Source organism: Lithobates pipiens, unplaced genomic scaffold, assembly GCF_037356315.1.
Source record: "Lithobates pipiens isolate NorthernLeopardFrog02 unplaced genomic scaffold, aLitPip1_a1.2 Scaffold_28, whole genome shotgun sequence".
NCBI classification, from domain to species: Eukaryota; Metazoa; Chordata; class Amphibia; order Anura; family Ranidae; genus Lithobates; species Lithobates pipiens.
In genome coordinates, this window is record NW_027507789.1 from 4,496,337 (window position 1) to 4,513,782 (window position 17,446).

The 17,446-nt window shown below is 47.6% G+C and overlaps 1 protein-coding gene across 2 annotated transcripts in view; it reads right to left on the reverse strand.

Moving 5' to 3' along the window:
- STX8 (syntaxin 8) overlaps positions 1–17,446 on the reverse strand; it is a 258,492-nt gene that overhangs the window by 222,338 nt on the left and 18,708 nt on the right. For both annotated transcript variants that reach the window (XM_077458610.1, XM_077458611.1), the window contains exons 3-4: positions 16,005–16,099; positions 14,749–14,859 (exon numbers count right to left, since the gene is read on the reverse strand). In XM_077458610.1, the coding sequence (XP_077314736.1) occupies positions 14,749–14,859; positions 16,005–16,099 (206 nt within the window). The remainder of the gene's footprint in view (positions 1–14,748; positions 14,860–16,004; positions 16,100–17,446) is intronic.

Genomic DNA, 17,446 nt, shown 5'->3' on the forward strand with positions numbered 1-17,446 from the left:
CCACCGACACCAACAATGGGGCACGATTCCTCCCACCGACACCAACAATGGGGCACGATTCCTCCCACCGACACCAACAATGGGGCACGATTCCTCCCACCGACACCAACAATGGGGCACGATTCCTCCCACCGACACCAACAATGGGGCACGATTCCTCCCACCGACACCAACAATGGGGCACGATTCCTCCCACCGACACCAACAATGGGGCACGATTCCTCCCACCGACACCAACAATGGGGCACGATTCCTCCCACCGACACCAACAATGGGGCACGATTCCTCCCACCGACACCAACAATGGGGCACGATTCCTCCCACCGACACCAACAATGGGGCACGATTCCTCCCACCGACACCAACAATGGGGCACGATTCCTCCCACCGACACCAACAATGGGGCACGATTCCTCCCACCGACACCAACAATGGGGCACGATTCCTCCCACCGACACCAACAATGGGGCACGATTCCTCCCACCGACACCAACAATGGGGCACGATTCCTCCCACCGACACCAACAATGGGGCACGATTCCTCCCACCGACACCAACAATGGGGCACGATTCCTCCCACCGACACCAACAATGGGGCACGATTCCTCCCACCGACACCAACAATGGGGCACGATTCCTCCCACCGACACCAACAATGGGGCACGATTCCTCCCACCGACACCAACAATGGGGCACGATTCCTCCCACCGACACCAACAATGGGGCACGATTCCTCCCACCGACACCAACAATGGGGCACGATTCCTCCCACCGACACCAACAATGGGGCACGATTCCTCCCACCGACACCAACAATGGGGCACGATTCCTCCCACCGACACCAACAATGGGGCACGATTCCTCCCACCGACACCAACAATGGGGCACGATTCCTCCCACCGACACCAACAATGGGGCACGATTCCTCCCACCGACACCAACAATGGGGCACGATTCCTCCCACCGACACCAACAATGGGGCACGATTCCTCCCACCGACACCAACAATGGGGCACGATTCCTCCCACCGACACCAACAATGGGGCACGATTCCTCCCACCGACACCAACAATGGGGCACGATTCCTCCCACCGACACCAACAATGGGGCACGATTCCTCCCACCGACACCAACAATGGGGCACGATTCCTCCCACCGACACCAACAATGGGGCACGATTCCTCCCACCGACACCAACAATGGGGCACGATTCCTCCCACCGACACCAACAATGGGGCACGATTCCTCCCACCGACACCAACAATGGGGCACGATTCCTCCCACCGACACCAACAATGGGGCACGATTCCTCCCACCGACACCAACAATGGGGCACGATTCCTCCCACCGACACCAACAATGGGGCACAATTCCTCCCACCGACACCAACAATGGGGCACAATTCCTCCCACCGACACCAACAATGGGGCACAATTCCTCCCACCGACACCAACAATGGGGCACAATTCCTCCCACCGACACCAACAATGGGGCACAATTCCTCCCACCGACACCAACAATGGGGCACAATTCCTCCCACCGACACCAACAATGGGGCACAATTCCTCCCACCGACACCAACAATGGGGCACAATTCCTCCCACCGACACCAACAATGGGGCACAATTCCTCCCACCGACACCAACAATGGGGCACAATTCCTCCCACCGACACCAACACTGGGGCACAATTCCTCCCACCGACACCAACAATGGGGCACAATTCCTCCCACCGACACCAACAATGGGGCACAATTCCTCCCACCGACACCAACACTGGGGCACAATTCCTCCCACCGACACCAACAATGGGGCACAATTCCTCCCACCGACACCAACAATGGGGCACAATTCCTCCCACCGACACCAACAATGGGGCACAATTCCTCCCACCGACACCAACAATGGGGCACAATTCCTCCCACCGACACCAACAATGGGGCACAATTCCTCCCACCGACACCAACAATGGGGCACAATTCCTCCCACCGACACCAACAATGGGGCACAATTCCTCCCACCGACACCAACAATGGGGCACAATTCCTCCCACCGACACCAACAATGGGGCACAATTCCTCCCACCGACACCAACAATGGGGCACAATTCCTCCCACCGACACCAACAATGGGGCACAATTCCTCCCACCGACACCAACAATGGGGCACAATTCCTCCCACCGACACCAACAATGGGGCACAATTCCTCCCACCGACACCAACAATGGGGCACAATTCCTCCCACCGACACCAACAATGGGGCACAATTCCTCCCACCGACACCAACAATGGGGCACAATTCCTCCCACCGACACCAACAATGGGGCACAATTCCTCCCACCGACACCAACAATGGGGCACAATTCCTCCCACCGACACCAACAATGGGGACTTTTCCTCCCACCGACACCAACAATGGGGACTTTTCCTCCCACCGACACCAACAATGGGGACTTTTCCTCCCACCGACACCAACAATGGGGACTTTTCCTCCCACCGACACCAACAATGGGGACTTTTCCTTCCACCGACACCAACAATGGGGACTTTTCCTCCCACCGACACCAACAATGGGGACTTTTCCTCCCACCGACACCAACAATGGGGACTTTTCCTCCCACCGACACCAACAATGGGGACTTTTCCTCCCACCGACACCAACAATGGGGACGATTCCTCCCACCGATACCAACAATGGGGACTATTCCTCCCACTGATACCAACAAAGGGGCACTTTTCCTCCCGCTGATACCAACAATGGGGACTATTCCCCCCACTGATACCAACAATGGAGACTATTGCTCCCACTGATACCAACAATGGGGCACTAGTCCTCCCACTGATACCAACAATGGGGCACTAGTCCTCCCACTGATACCAACAATGGGGCACTAGTCCTCCCACTGATACCAACAATGGGGCACTATTCCACCCACTGATACCAACAATGGGGCACTATTCCTCCCACTGACACCAACAATGGGGCACTATTCCTCCCACTGATACCAACAATGGGGCACTATTCCTCCCACTGATACCAACAATGGGGCACTATTCCTCCCACTGATACCAACAATGGGGCACTATTACTCCCACTGATACCAACAATGGGGCACTATTCCTCCCACTGATACCAATGGGGACTATTCCTCCCACTGATACCAACAATGGGGAATATTACTCCCACTGATACAAACAATGGAGCACTAGTCCTCCCACTGACACCAACAATAGGGGGGGCACTATTTCTCCCACTGACACCAAAAATTGGGGACTATTCCTCCCAGTGACACCAACAATGGGGCACCATTCCTCCCACTGACACCAACAATGGGGCACCATTCCTCCCACTGACACCAACAATTGGGGACAATTCCTCCCAGTAAGACCAACAATGGGGCACTATTCCTCCCGCTGACACCAGATTTTTCACCGTCCAGTTTTAGTAAATGACCCTCTTAATGTCATTCATTTAAGGTTAACATCCACCTATAAAAATGATGCAGAACAAATCACGTATTCCTGCTGTAAATCTACGATAGCCCATGCGGAGAAGTTTGTTGGCGTATGCCTCTTCCGTATCGCTAACTTGGAACAGTAGCCAGAGTTGGTCTATTGATCCTTTTCACTCATTAAAAGAAAAGTGGAAATATTTTCTTCTGGGCCCGTGACATGATACAGAGATATTTTGGGATTATCCCCGCTGCAAAGTGTAATCTCCCTGACGAGCTCAGCGAGAGATTTTCCCCCCCCCCCGCAGGCCGCGGCCATAAACTTCCTCCACCGTCTGATCCCGGGGCCCGGCTTTTCACTGGTGTGAAGATTAAAGATTATCCAATTAGCCACCCACTGTCTCCGTCTTCCTAATCGCTTAAACCCCTCAAATCATCGCTGTGCGCTGGAGTGTGCAGATCGCTTTTCATTACAGCTGCAGATTTAACTAATTATCGGACAGCGGCGAAGAGGAGAAGCCGCGATGGCGCTCTTGACCAACGACGGGGCTGTGCCGGCGGTTTAACAAGGGTTCATCTGTAGAAGGGGCCATTGTTTTACCCGAAATTCTTAGGTGCCCCCCGGACCCGTGACAAAGCCTTGGAAAAAACCAGAGGCCAGGGGTCAGCAACAAAATGTAACCAAAAATAAAATGTATCTATGTATGTATATATAGGGGAATTTTATAGCGGGAATTTGGGGGAATGTAATAGGATAGAAGAAAAGATTTACAAAAATGTGAGGGGTGTACTCACTTTTGTGAGATAATGTGTGTGTAACACACACACACACACACACACACACACACACACACAAAGTAAGTACACGCCTCACATTTTTGTAAATCTTTTCTCCTCTCTTTCCATGTGACAACACTGAAGAAATGACACTTGTCTACAATGTAAAGTAGTGAGTGTACAGCTTGTATAACAGTGTAAATTTCCTGTCCCCTCAAAATAACTCAACACACAGCCATTAATGGCAACAAAACTTAGTACACCCCTAAATTGAAAATGTCCAAATTGGGCCCAAAGTGTCAATATTTTGTGTGGCCGCCATTATTTTCCAGCACTGCCTTCACCCTCTTGGGCATGGAGGTCACCAGAGCTTCACAGGTCACCACTGGAGTCCTCTTCCCCTCCTCCATGACGACATCACAGAGCTGGTGGATGTTGGAGACCTTCCGATCCTCCCCTTTCCATTTGAGGATGTCCCACGGGGTTTAGGTCTGGAGACATGCTTGGCCAGTCCATCACCTTTACCCTCAGCTTCTTTAGCAAGGCAGTGGTGGTCTTGGAGGTGTGTTTGGGGTCATTATGCTGGAATACTGCCCTGCTGTCAGGGCCGGGGCTCAGCCCTTCCTTCTCTGGAGTTGGCCACTCAGCTGTCGGCTAATTGCCAGCTCTCATCTCTCTCCACAGTTACTCAGCTGTTGATTATATTCTGCTCGTCAGTCCTGCCTACTTGAGCCGTCCAGTCCAGAGGAGGTCTACCTTCGCCTTGGTCACATCACAGAGACTATCTCCTGCGATCCTGTTCAAGACTTGCTTTGCTGACATCCCCTTCTGGCTCCAGATCCTGCTTGCTGTTCTACTACATTGATCCCTGACTTCTGGCTTGGCTGACTATCCGTTCCGGTTACTGAACTTTGACTACGTTTTTATTTTTACATGTATTATTAAAGAGGAAGTAAACTCTCCCACTCTGATGCTTCTTTTTTGTCCATTATAATAAGTAATTATCAGACTATAGCCACTGTAATGCAGCCCAAATCACATATTATTTACTGTTTAAAGAAACTTTAAAAAACTTGTTTCCAGGAGTTAGGCAGCGCCATCTTAAGTATTGTTTTCGGAGTCCACAGGGGAGTGTATTTCCGCCCTTGCATTGAGAACTTCCTGTACTGTTAACCAAGCCTCCTTCTCAATCCGATGATATAGAAATTGGGAGCCTAGTCCCCAAATAGACTACCATGGAAATATGGGGACTATTGCGGTACAATAAAAAGCAATACAATGAATAATGTAACAATGTTGTTACATTATTCATTGTATCGCTTTTTATTGTACAGCAATAGTACAAACTGCCCCCCTATTTCCACAGTAGCCTGTTTGAGGACAAGGCTCCCAATTTCTATATCACTTGATTCCTGGATGATGGTACAAGTCCCTATTATTCCTATTTTGGTATTTTACACACTCATGCCTCCTTCTCAATCCAATGTTTCTATGGCAACCCTGCTTCCCTGATCATAGCCGACTTGTTTTATTTCATAGTATTTACTTGTGCCAATTATCTAGTGTTTGCCTGTGTGAGTCTTATCAGCTTCAGTTGATAAGACTGCAGTAAGGCTGTCCTATGCCCTGGTTTACACTGCATGTGATGTCACATGGTCACATGGGGTGTAGGAGGAAGCTATAAGTGATTCTGCAGTCTCCTGGGATTTCAGTGTTGTGTGCCGTAGAAAATCCTGATAACAGATAGACAAGTACACAGAGTGTGCCATAAATCAGGGGAGATCTGGGCATGCTCAGTGACGTCATTCTAAAGAACAAAAAGGATTACATTACTAATCAAGTAAGGAGATATCTACAAGCAGTGCTCATTAGGGTTTTTTTATGCCGATTTACATGGGACAAAGTTGTGGGGGAGAGTTTACAACCGCTTTAAACAATTGTGATTTAACTGTACTTCTGTCTCGGCCTGATTTCATGGTTTCTGACACCTGCGGTTCAGTCTCTGAAGGGAGGGGATCATGCTCTGCTTCAGTATGTCACAGTACATGTTGGCATTCATGGTCCCCTCAATGATCTGTATCTCCCCAGTGCCAGCAGCACTCATGCAGCCCCAGACCATGACACTCTCACCACCATGCAAAAAAAAAAAAAAAAGCAAAAACAACCCAGCAGTGATTAAATACTACCAAAAGAAAGCTCTATTTGTATGAAATAAAAAAAAAAAAAAAAACTATCATATGTGTTACATGACCGCGCAAATGTCATTCAAAGGTGTGACAGAGCTGTCAGCTGAAAATTGGCCTGGGCAGGAAGGGGGTGAAAATGCCCGGTAGGCAAGTGGTTGATTATTACCTTTAGAATCACTTTAAGCCATACGAATGCAAGCACCCCCCATCAGTGTTATATGGTTTGTCCCAAGCCCTGTAACTGTCACTTTTGTTGGACAGGTTGGTCTGCATGTAAATATGGACAAAAAAAAAAATATATAGAAATCAAGGCATGTAACAAAAAACAAAACAAAACCAAAAAATATATTGAATACTGTCATTGTAGGTGTTACCTCCATACAGTTACTAGAATACAATATGTTAAACCAGAAAATGTCTTCCATGGTCATGGTGGTGGTGGGGGGATGGGGGTGGGGGAATTATAGGGGAAAAAAGCCCCAGTGTGTTCCCTCCTTTGTTGATGGTGACACTTTCCTCTCCCCACTGATATTTTGACTACTCTGGCCGACACTCACCGACTGAGACTCACTGAATGGTGACCGAAAAGTAAACTCTGACTAATTTCCTTAATTCCTTGTGAAGGGGAGATGCGGGAATTGGGTCCAGTCTCATGTGATCAGCAGAGCGGGAAGCGGAAACATGTGACATGGGGGGACAGAAGACGGAAGCTGTCAGTTTCGGGGTGGGGGGGGGTAGAAGGAATGACTGACACAGAGTGAAGGTCCAGAACAGGAGTCAAAACTTTCCAGCTTTTGAGTAAAGAAAAAAAGCCGAATTCATCGCTCCGGTGCCCCTGCCCCTGTGCCCTATTCAAACTGCCAAGACTAATGGTTTAAATTAGACCTTCTAAGTGGCCCTTCCGTGCTGTGCCTCCCGAGAGATGGACAGAATTAGGACGCAAAAGTTAAAGCAGGATACAGATTTTTTTTTTTTTTACATAAAAAAAAAATAAAATAAATAAAAGTAAAAGGTTGACAGTATGCTGTAAAAATGAGTATATACAGTATGTGTGGGATAGTGGTGAGCACCTTGCAGAGAAGAGGGCTGATCTATGGTATGTACCAATGGTGAGGGACAGAATGGTCCATGGCAGGGGGTCTTCAAACTATGGTCCTCCAGTTGTTCAGAAACTACAATTCCCATCTTGCCCAGTCATGTCTGTGAATGTCAGAGTTTTACATTGCCTCATGGGATGCGTAGCTCCGTAACAGATGTAGGGCCGTAGTTTGAGGATCCCTGGTCTATGGTATGTACTAATGGTGAGGACCTTTGTGCGTGAGCTCTTCCCCCAAGATAAGGACGAATCTGCAGTATGTACTAGTTGTGAGGACCTTAGAATGTGCTAATGTGGAGGGCCTTCGTTTGTCCTCCTACTGGGGATAGAGACTGATCTATTGTGTGTACTAATGTAAAGTGAGGACATACAGTATGTGTATGAGAGTTGCGAGTACTTTAGCATGTCCTCTCACTGGGGACAGGGACTGATCTACAGTATGTATTAAAATGATGAGGACCTTAGAGCATGAGCTCCTTCGCAAAGAACAGGACTGATCTATGGTAAGTACAAATGGTAAGGACCTTCCCCAAGACAGGAAGTAATCTACAGTAAGTACTAGTTGTGAGCACCTTAGAGTACCCTCCTCCTGGGGACAGGGACCTATCTACGATAGGTGCCAATGAGGAGGACCTTGGTTTGTTCTCCTACTGGGGACAGAGACTGATCTATTGTGTGTACCAATGGTGAAGGCCTCAGAATGAGCGCTCCTCCTGGGAACAGAGACTGATCTATTGTGTGTACTAATGTAAAGTGAGGACTTATAGTATGTGTATGAGAATTGTGAGTACTTTAGTGTGTCCTCTCACTGGGGACAGGGACCGATCTACAGTATGTATTAATGATGAGGACCTTAGAGCATGAGCTCATTCGCAGAGACCAGGACTTTTCTATGGTATGTATGAATGGTAAGGACCTTCGCGTGTGAGCTCCTCCCCAAGACAGGAAGTAATCTACAGTAAGTACTAGTTGTGAGGACCTTACAGTACCCTCCTCCTGGGGACAGGGACCTATATGTGCTAATGAGGAGGACCTTGGTTTGTTCTCCTACTGGGGACAGAGACTGATCTATTGTGTATACAAACAGCGAGGGCCTCAGAATGTGAGCTCCTCCTGGGGACAGGGACTGGTCTATGGTATGTACTAATGGTGAGGACTTCAGAGTTTCTTCCTCCAGGGAACAAATCTGCAGAACGGGGACCAAGCTACAGTATGTATTAACGGTAAGAATCTGGAGTATAAGCTGCTCCTGGGGACAGGGATTGATCTCTGGTTTGTACGTATGGTGAGGACCTCAGGAGTGTGAGCTTCTCCAAAGAACAGGGACCAATCTATGGTATGAATTAATGGTAAGGATCTCGGACTGTAAGCTCCTCCTGTGGACAGGGATCAATCTGCAGGGGTAGGCAACCTCGGCCCTCCAGCTGTTTCGAAACTACAAGTTCCATGAGACATTGCAAGAATCTGACAATCACAGGTATGACTCCGAGAGGCAGAGGCATGATGGGATTTGTAGTTTCACCACAGCTGGAGGGCTGAGGTTGCCTACCCCTCATCTACGGTATGCACTAATGGTGAGGACCTTAGCATTTCCTTCTCCCAGTTGTAGGGACTGATCTAGGGTATGTACTATTGGTGAGGATCTTAAAGTATCCTCGTACTGGGAACACGGACAAATCTATAGTATGCACTAATGGTGAGGGCCTTAAAGTGTGAGCTCCTCCGAGGGCCAGAGAATGGTTTACAGAAGCTATTTTCAGCCAGGGTTCCTCCAGAGGTCGCAAGGGGTTCCTTAAGCTGTGGCTCATACGCCACCCATTTGATGATGCCTTAATAGTTCCAGGGCCAGCACCACTGGGTAAAGCTAGCAGCATGACACCATCTTTTTATCAGCCTTTTAATGTAGCATTCTGAGCATCAATGTAATGGGAACATTCTTCCACCAAATAAGGCGCATATTCCCTATCGACTCCAAATGAGTTGGATTTAATAAGGGTTCCTTGAGACCTGAAATATATTTTAGGGGTTCCTCTGGGTTAAAAGGGTTGGGAAAGGCTGGTCTACGGCATGTAGTATTGTTGGAGGACCATCGCATATCCTCCTCCCAGGTACAGGGATTGGTCTATGGTATGATCTTTTGGTAAGGACCTTAACAGTATAGTCGTTCCAGGGACAGAGAGCAATCTATGGTATGTGCTAATGGTGAGGACCTTAAAGTGTGAGCTTCTCCAGGGTACAAGGATTGGTCTATGGTATGTATTAATAGTGAGGACTGTAGAATGTGTGTTCTTCCCAGTGACAAAGATTGGTGTATAGCATGTACAAACTGTGAGGACCTTTAATGCCGCATACACACGATTGGCCTTTCCGACAGACTTGGTCCGGCGCCCCCGGAATCCGTCGGACAATTTGATCGTGTGTGGGCTCCAGTGGACTTTTCCCCCCCCCCCCAAAAGTCAGACAGCCCTAGAAATAAAACATGTTTCAAATCTGTCCAATGGACTCGGCTTTCTAGCGTGCAAACCGTTTGTCTGTGTGCTAGTCCGACAGACCAAATACGACGCAAGGGCAGCTATTGGCTACTGAACTTCCTTGTTTAGTCCGTTTACGTCATCACGCTCAAAACGAATGGACTTTCGAACAGACTTAGTCCGGTCGTGTGTGGCCAAGTCCGTTCATTCAGAAAGTCCGTCGGACCTCCGCCGAAAGTTCGTCGGACCTAGTCCGTCTAAAAGTCCGGTCGTGTGTACGCGGCACTAGTGTGAGCTTCTCCAGGGAATGCGAGACCAATCCATAATATGTACTAATGGTGAAGACCTCAGAGTGTGACCTCCTCTTGGGTACAGGAATTGGTCTATGGTATGTACTAATGGTGAGAAGCGCAGAATGTTCTTCCCAGTGACAGGGATTGGTCTACAGCTTGCACAAACGGTGAGGACCTTAAAGTGTGAGCTTCTCCAGGGGACAGGTACAGTTCTACAATATGGACTAATGGTGAGGAACTTAGAGTATAAGCTTCTCGCAGGGGCAGTGTGACTGATCTACGGCATTAATAGGAACTGAAAAATATATAAAACAAATTCCTCCATCCACCCTATACAGAGCTGACCCCCTGCTATGGCTATTGTACTTTACCAGCCAATACCAGCAGCTGTAAGAAAATCAAATGACGGCTACATCTGATTGAATTTAGGCATGATCACTGTCATGTCCCAGGCAGCCCATCCCAATAGGATCGCTTGTCCTTTCAGCCAATCAGGTGATGGGTGTCAGACCCGCTTCCCAATTGACCGGGAGGAGGGTCAGTGTTGTAACAGCAAATAGTAATTAGTAAGCCTATTAAAGCCCCTCAATCAGATGCTTAAAAAAAAAATATATAATAACACCCACACACTTCATGCCCATCCCCACCATAGGAGTTCATGTGCCTGACATCCTGAAAGGGGCCAGTTGCATGGATAGGGAGGGTGGCGCCGCCCATGTGCCCACAATAGACAGGCCACCCCCTGCCTTTAATTTGTAAAAGCTGGGAGGCAGAGACGGGCATTCAGGTCATGTGAACACTGTGATTGGCTTTCACAGCAGTCACATGACAGGAAAGCTCCCAACTGCAAGTATGCATTAGGAGCTTACCGTTGCCTGCTGTGCTGGGAGCGCGCTCTTAACGCGGTAAGTTGTTTTAACAGGGCAGCATGTGTGTCGCCGCTCAACGTTAAGACCCACCTGCATCAGGAGGTTAAATGTTATCAATGCAACAGTTGTGCGACAGTCAAAGTCACACCGATCCAAAGTTGCATCAAAGTCGCAATGGAAACGGCACGACTTTGGAGTTGCACAAGTGTGAATGGAACGTTGGGGTTCACATTAACTTCAAAACAGAAGCCCTAGGGTGATTTTCACCCACGACCAGCTCGAGTACCCACCCTTTTGGGACTTGGGGGAGCATGGGATAATTTGCAAAATGGGGGGGCAATGGCATTTAAAGCATGGCTGAAGTCCAGTCTTCAGATTAGAAAGCGCCTGGGTCATACTGCGATCGCCCCCCCCCCCTCCCCCCCAAAACCAATTGCAACAGAAGGTTCTCGAAGTACATTCAAGTGTGTTATGGGACAAGCAGAGTTGCTTCATGTGGCTTTCTGGGAAATCCGGATACACTGGCAGGAAGTGGACTGTGTGTGGGAATATCCCCCCCCCCCCCCCCATGAGGGACGTTTCCAGTTCTGGGCACCCAACTATGTGCAATATTGTCAATGACAACAGATCCTTTCTGAAGTGTTTACCGATCCGCTACAAGTTACTCTATAAGCGGAATCCAGGTGAAGTGTCAGCTAAAGCTGAACTCTCGGCACAAAAACATCTTCAACCACTTCCTGTCCGGAGGAATTCTATCGTTTTTCTTACACAAATCAGCATTGTTTGTTAGAAAATTACTTAGAACCCCCCCCCCCCCCCAAATATAATATATATTCTCTGAAAGCAGAGGCCCTGGAGAATAAAATGGTAACTGTTGCAACTTTTTCTTTTTTATGTTTTCCACGATATTTGCACAGCCTTTTATTAAAATCAATAAAAAATTTGGGGGGGGAAGAACACCAAGACACCAGTTTGTTTGTTTGTTTTTGCCAAAATATAAAAAGACGATATTGCATCAAGTGAATAGATACCAAACATGTCAAGATTTAAAATTGCACAAGTCCATAAAATGGCAACAAACTACAGTATCTAAAAATTATCCAACGGTGATGCTTTAAAAGCCTTTACAGCTAAAAGATTTTTTTTTTTTTTAAGAATCATACTTACCTAGGTGGATGCTGCATCTGTCCCCCGGAGCCTCTTACATTGAGAGCCGAGTGATCTAACAGCGCCGATCGCTCAGTTCTTACAGCTCCCTGAGCAGAGAGCTGGTGACTGTCAGTCAGCAGCTCTCTGCTCTCTCCCCCCCCCCCGTGCACTCACTAGAGCTGTGGAGGGGGTGGGAGCGACTGGTTCAGGCTCTCAGTGGCTCTCACTGAAAGGCTGAGCCAGGTGCCGGTCCAGGCATGTGGGCGGATCCCGACTTCCACTGTCGTGATCTTGCCCAGCTTGGTGATGTCAGCGGGCTTCAGCCAGCTGTCAGCTTGAAACGGGTCACAGGAGTGCAGAACGTACTTCACCCCTGTGATCCACAGGAGAAGTACAGCCAAATGAGCTTTTCTCATACTTCTCCTTTAATACTGAAATATGGCCCTAGCACTTTACATATACATTGTACATTCACATCAGTCCCTACACCCAAGGAGCTTACAATCTAAGGCCCCTAACTCACATTCATACATAAACATACTGGGGCCCATTTAGACAGGAGCCAATTAACCTCCCAACATGTCTTTGTAGTGTGGGAGGAAACCGGAGTACCCGGAGGAAACCCACGCAGGCACCGGGAGAACATCCAAACTCCAGGCAGGTAGTGCTGTGGTTGGGATTTGAACCGATGACCGGTTCGAATCCCAGGTGATAGGTAGTCAGGTGGGTGATAAGTAGTCTTTAGGGAGATGATATAAAGAGTGATCAGCGCAACTTATTAAACAGCTGTGTATATCTTAAAATCAATGTAAATATTGCTCTGTAAATATTACTGTGCAACCAAATAACTATGTGCAGCTTCAGTAAACAATGATATACTAGTAGTCTTTAGGGAGACATCAGGGGTCTATTAGGCCCCCGATGTCTCCCCTGCCCTCCACATCAGCTAACCAAGCACAGATCATGCTTTTCTAGCTGCTTCTCTGGCTGCGACAGCCAGGGAATGATAGCTCTGGAACTGAAAGTAATGAAGTACTCGTCACTTCCGGGTTCATTCATCAAAGAGGAAATTGGGGGATGGGCGTTCCCCGTCTTCTCTGTGTGAAGCGGTTATGGCCATCTACTGTGGTTCTTGGGCTTCCCCTGGTGGAGAATATAGATTTAAAAAACACAATACACACACACACACACACACACACCACCCTACACAAAGAAAGCAAGAGCGGTGGGAGGGGCCCAAAAGCTCTACCCATTACAGGCTGCCCGGAGAAAACTACAGGAGGGGGTGGAGACAAGATAAGTCACCCTGCACAAAAAGAGTGAGCAGAGCTGTGGGAGGGGCCAAGCAGACCCCAGCCACTACAGGCTGTCATCAGAGAACTATAGTAGGGGGTAGCGACAAGACCAGTCACCCTGCACAAGGAGAGAGTGCAAAATTGTGGGAGGGGCCCAAAAGCTCCACCCACTACAGGCTACCTGCAGAAAACTACAGGAGGGGGTGGAGACAAGATTAGTCACCCTGCACAAAAAGAGCGAGCAGAGCTGTGGGAGGGGCCCAGCAGACCCCACCCACTACAGGCTGTCATCAGAGAACCACAGGAGGAGGGGGCGGCGACAAGACCAGTCCACCTGCACAAGGAGAACGAGCAGCAGTGTGCGGTCTTTATTACAGGAAGTCTCACACAATTACTGCACAGATCTGGAGCAAATACACAAAGATCACCGAGATTCAGAGAAGAACACACACATAATGAATGGATTTGGTCAATTTTGATTTATTTTGGTGTTCAGCTTTAATTACACTGGCGGTAAGCCATGTTGTCACTCTCCCGCCACTTGTCTCAGTTACGGCACACATCCGATAATCTGTTTACACACTAGGCTGCCATTGCATCACTCTTGTTCCTGTTATTATAGCAGGAAAACTCAAAGAAGAGTCATGGGCACCAAAGAAAAAAAAAAAACAAAAAAAATAATATATAAAAAAAAAAAAACAGAAAAACATAAATAAAACCTTTTTTTTAGCCTTTAGTTATACTTTAAGTACCGGGGTGGTCGTTGCACAAAATCGTAATCACAAAACTGTAAAAATGAAGCCGATGCTCCCACAATCACAGCATAGAGACCGCGCTGCTGTGAGAAGACGACGAGTCACTGAGGACTTCTCAAAAATCAACAGCCTTTGTCACCCAAAGCAACCAATCAGGGATCCCTCCCTTTAGTTTTCAGGAAGGTTTGGAGAGTACAGGAAGGAAGAAAATGATTGGCTGCTGTGGGCCACAGTCTGCCCCCCCCCCATAGCTGGCTCCTTTTGAAATCGGCACTGGCCATACATGGATAAGAATTGGGACGGTCCCTACTGAAGTGGCTTCATTCCGATCCACGTACGGCCGGGCTTCACAATACAGCTTTATACCGAAACGTAACCAAATCTTCCACAACGAGAAGCTCCTCACCTGACCACGTCGGGCGCCGCGCCTTCATTAGAAAGGGACATCTGAAGGTGACGTTCTTTGGTGAGCAGCTCATCCACAAGGTTCTGTCTTCGATCCCCTTCCAGCTGGGTGCTATGAGCCATGCAAGTTAAGGTTTTTATATGATTTGTCGCAGAGTAAAACCTTCCTTACTGCAAGCTTCAACCACCTCCCTCTCACCCACGGCGGTACTTTTACTGCGAGCCGGGCGGCAGCTGTACATCACTGGCGCTCCCCCCCACCCCCACCGCCGGGGCATGCAGCAGCGCAATCCTGTGACATTGTAATCATGCGATCGCTATGACACAATCATATCGATCACATGATAACCGCAGCAATGCGCTGTGATCGCTGTGAGCGGCCGCGGTCATCACGTGATCAATATAACTGGTCACAGCGGAAACAGGATTACAATGTAAACAAAAACAGTAATAAGTGGCTTCTAGTCGTGACTGCTTTGCTTACTATTGTGATGCTGCGATTGGCCCACAGCGATCACATGGTACCTGGGCCAATCAGAACACCCTGTACCATGTGATTAGTTGTAGCCAATTAAAAGATCCCTATTGCAAGCATGCTATTCATGACAGCTAAAACTATTGCTTATAAAAGTGTAGTGTAAAAAAAAAAAAAAAAAATCCCTAAACATCACCCCAGTTTTTTTTTTGTTTTTGTTTTTTAACAGTGTCACTATGGGGACACTACTACTCTGATAAGAGTATGAAAAAATAAATAAATAATAAAATCTTCAAAAAGGACAAAAAAAAATTTTTTTTAACTTTTAAAATTATTATTTTTGACAAAATACATTCCAATATAAATTAAAAAAAATTACTTGGTATTGCTTATCATATTCCATAGAACAGATAATAAAAAAAATTGGGGCATGAACAAGAAGAAATATTTTATTTTATAATACACTATATATTTAAATAATGAATCTTCCAATGGGAACACTAGTTCTGGTGTCCCCAAAAATTTCCCGCCTCCTCCCCTCCAAAAATTAAAAGTCAGCAGCTTCCCATTACTGTAGCTGATGACTTTTAATCTTAGGACACTTACCTGCCCGGGGAGCCCGCGATGTCTGCACCACAGTTGATTTTCCGGCTCTCGGGGTGCAGCAGCCGCCGCCATTCGATGTGAGGGAAGCTCACAGTGTGCAGTGAAATCAGAGGCTGTACAGGGTGGAGCCCCGGGGGGGAGGGGAGGGGTCAGCGGAAGCCGTATGGGAAGGATACATCTGACGTGTGGACACCGATCTCAGGAGGGAATCCCTTAGCTGTTCGATCCGCTCGTTCAGTTTCTTCATCAGAGTGCGAATGGTCACCGTGACCTGCGGGGGAGGGGGGAGAGAATCGCACGATTAAAGCCAAATCCCATTCATAGAATACAGTTGTGCTCATAAGTTTACATACCCTGGCAGAATTTATGATTTCTTGGCCATTTTTCAGAGAATATGAATAACACAAAAAACTTTTTTCACTCATGGTTAGTGATTTGGCTGAAGCCATTCATTATCAATCAGCCGTGTTTACTGTTTATAAATAATAATGGCAACAGAAACGACCCAAATGACCCCGATCAAAAGTTTACACACCCCAGAGATTTTGGCCTGATAACATGAACACATAGTTACATAGTTACTAAGGTTGAATAAAGACACCAGTCCATCCAGTTCAACCTGAGTGAGTGTCTACAATTGTCCCCATCCCTGTACATTGCACACTCACATCGCTCCCTACCCTCAAGGAGCCCACAATCCAAGGTCCCCATTCATATACTAGGGGCCAATTTGGGACAGAAGCCAAATTTACCTACCTGCATGTCTTTGGAGTGTGGGAGGAAACCGGAGTAAACACATGCAGACACAGGGAGAACATGCAAACTCCAGGCATGTTGTGTCGTGGTTGGGATTCAAACCAGCGACGCTTTTTACTGCTAGGTGAGAGTGCTAACCACTACACCACTGTGCAGCCCACTACACCACTGTGCCTTTGTTGACACAAAGGGGTTTGAATGGCTATTAAAGGTCCCCATCCTCCCCTATGATCTGTTTGCTAGTGTGTGTGTATAAAAAGGTCAATGAGTTTCTGGACTCCTGACAGACCCTTGCATCTTTCATCCAGTGCTGCACTGACGTTTCTGGATTCTGAGTCATGGGGGAAAGCGAAGGAATTGTTAAAGGATCTGCAGGAAAAGGTAGTTGAACTGTATAAAACAGAAAAAAGGGATCTAAAAGGATATCCAAGGAATTGAGAATGCCAATCAGCAGTGTTCAAACTCTAATCAAGAAGTGGAAAATGAGGGGGTTCTGTTGAAACCAAACCACGGTCAGGTAGACCAACTAAAATTTCAGCCACAACTGGCAGGAAAATTGTTTGGGATGCAAAGAAAAAAATCCACAAATAACTTCAGGTGAAATACAGGACTCTCTGAAAACATGTGGTGTGGCTGTTTCAAGATGTACAATAAGGAGGCACTTGAAGAAAGACGGGCTGCATGGTCGAGTCGCCAGAAGAAAGCCATTACTTCACAAATGCCACAAAGTATACCGCTTACAATTCACCAAACAGCACAGAGATAAGCCTCAAATCTTCTGCCAAAGTAATTTGGGGTGAAAGACCAAAATTGAGCTTTTTGGCCACAACCATAAACACTACATTTGGAGAGGAGTCAACAA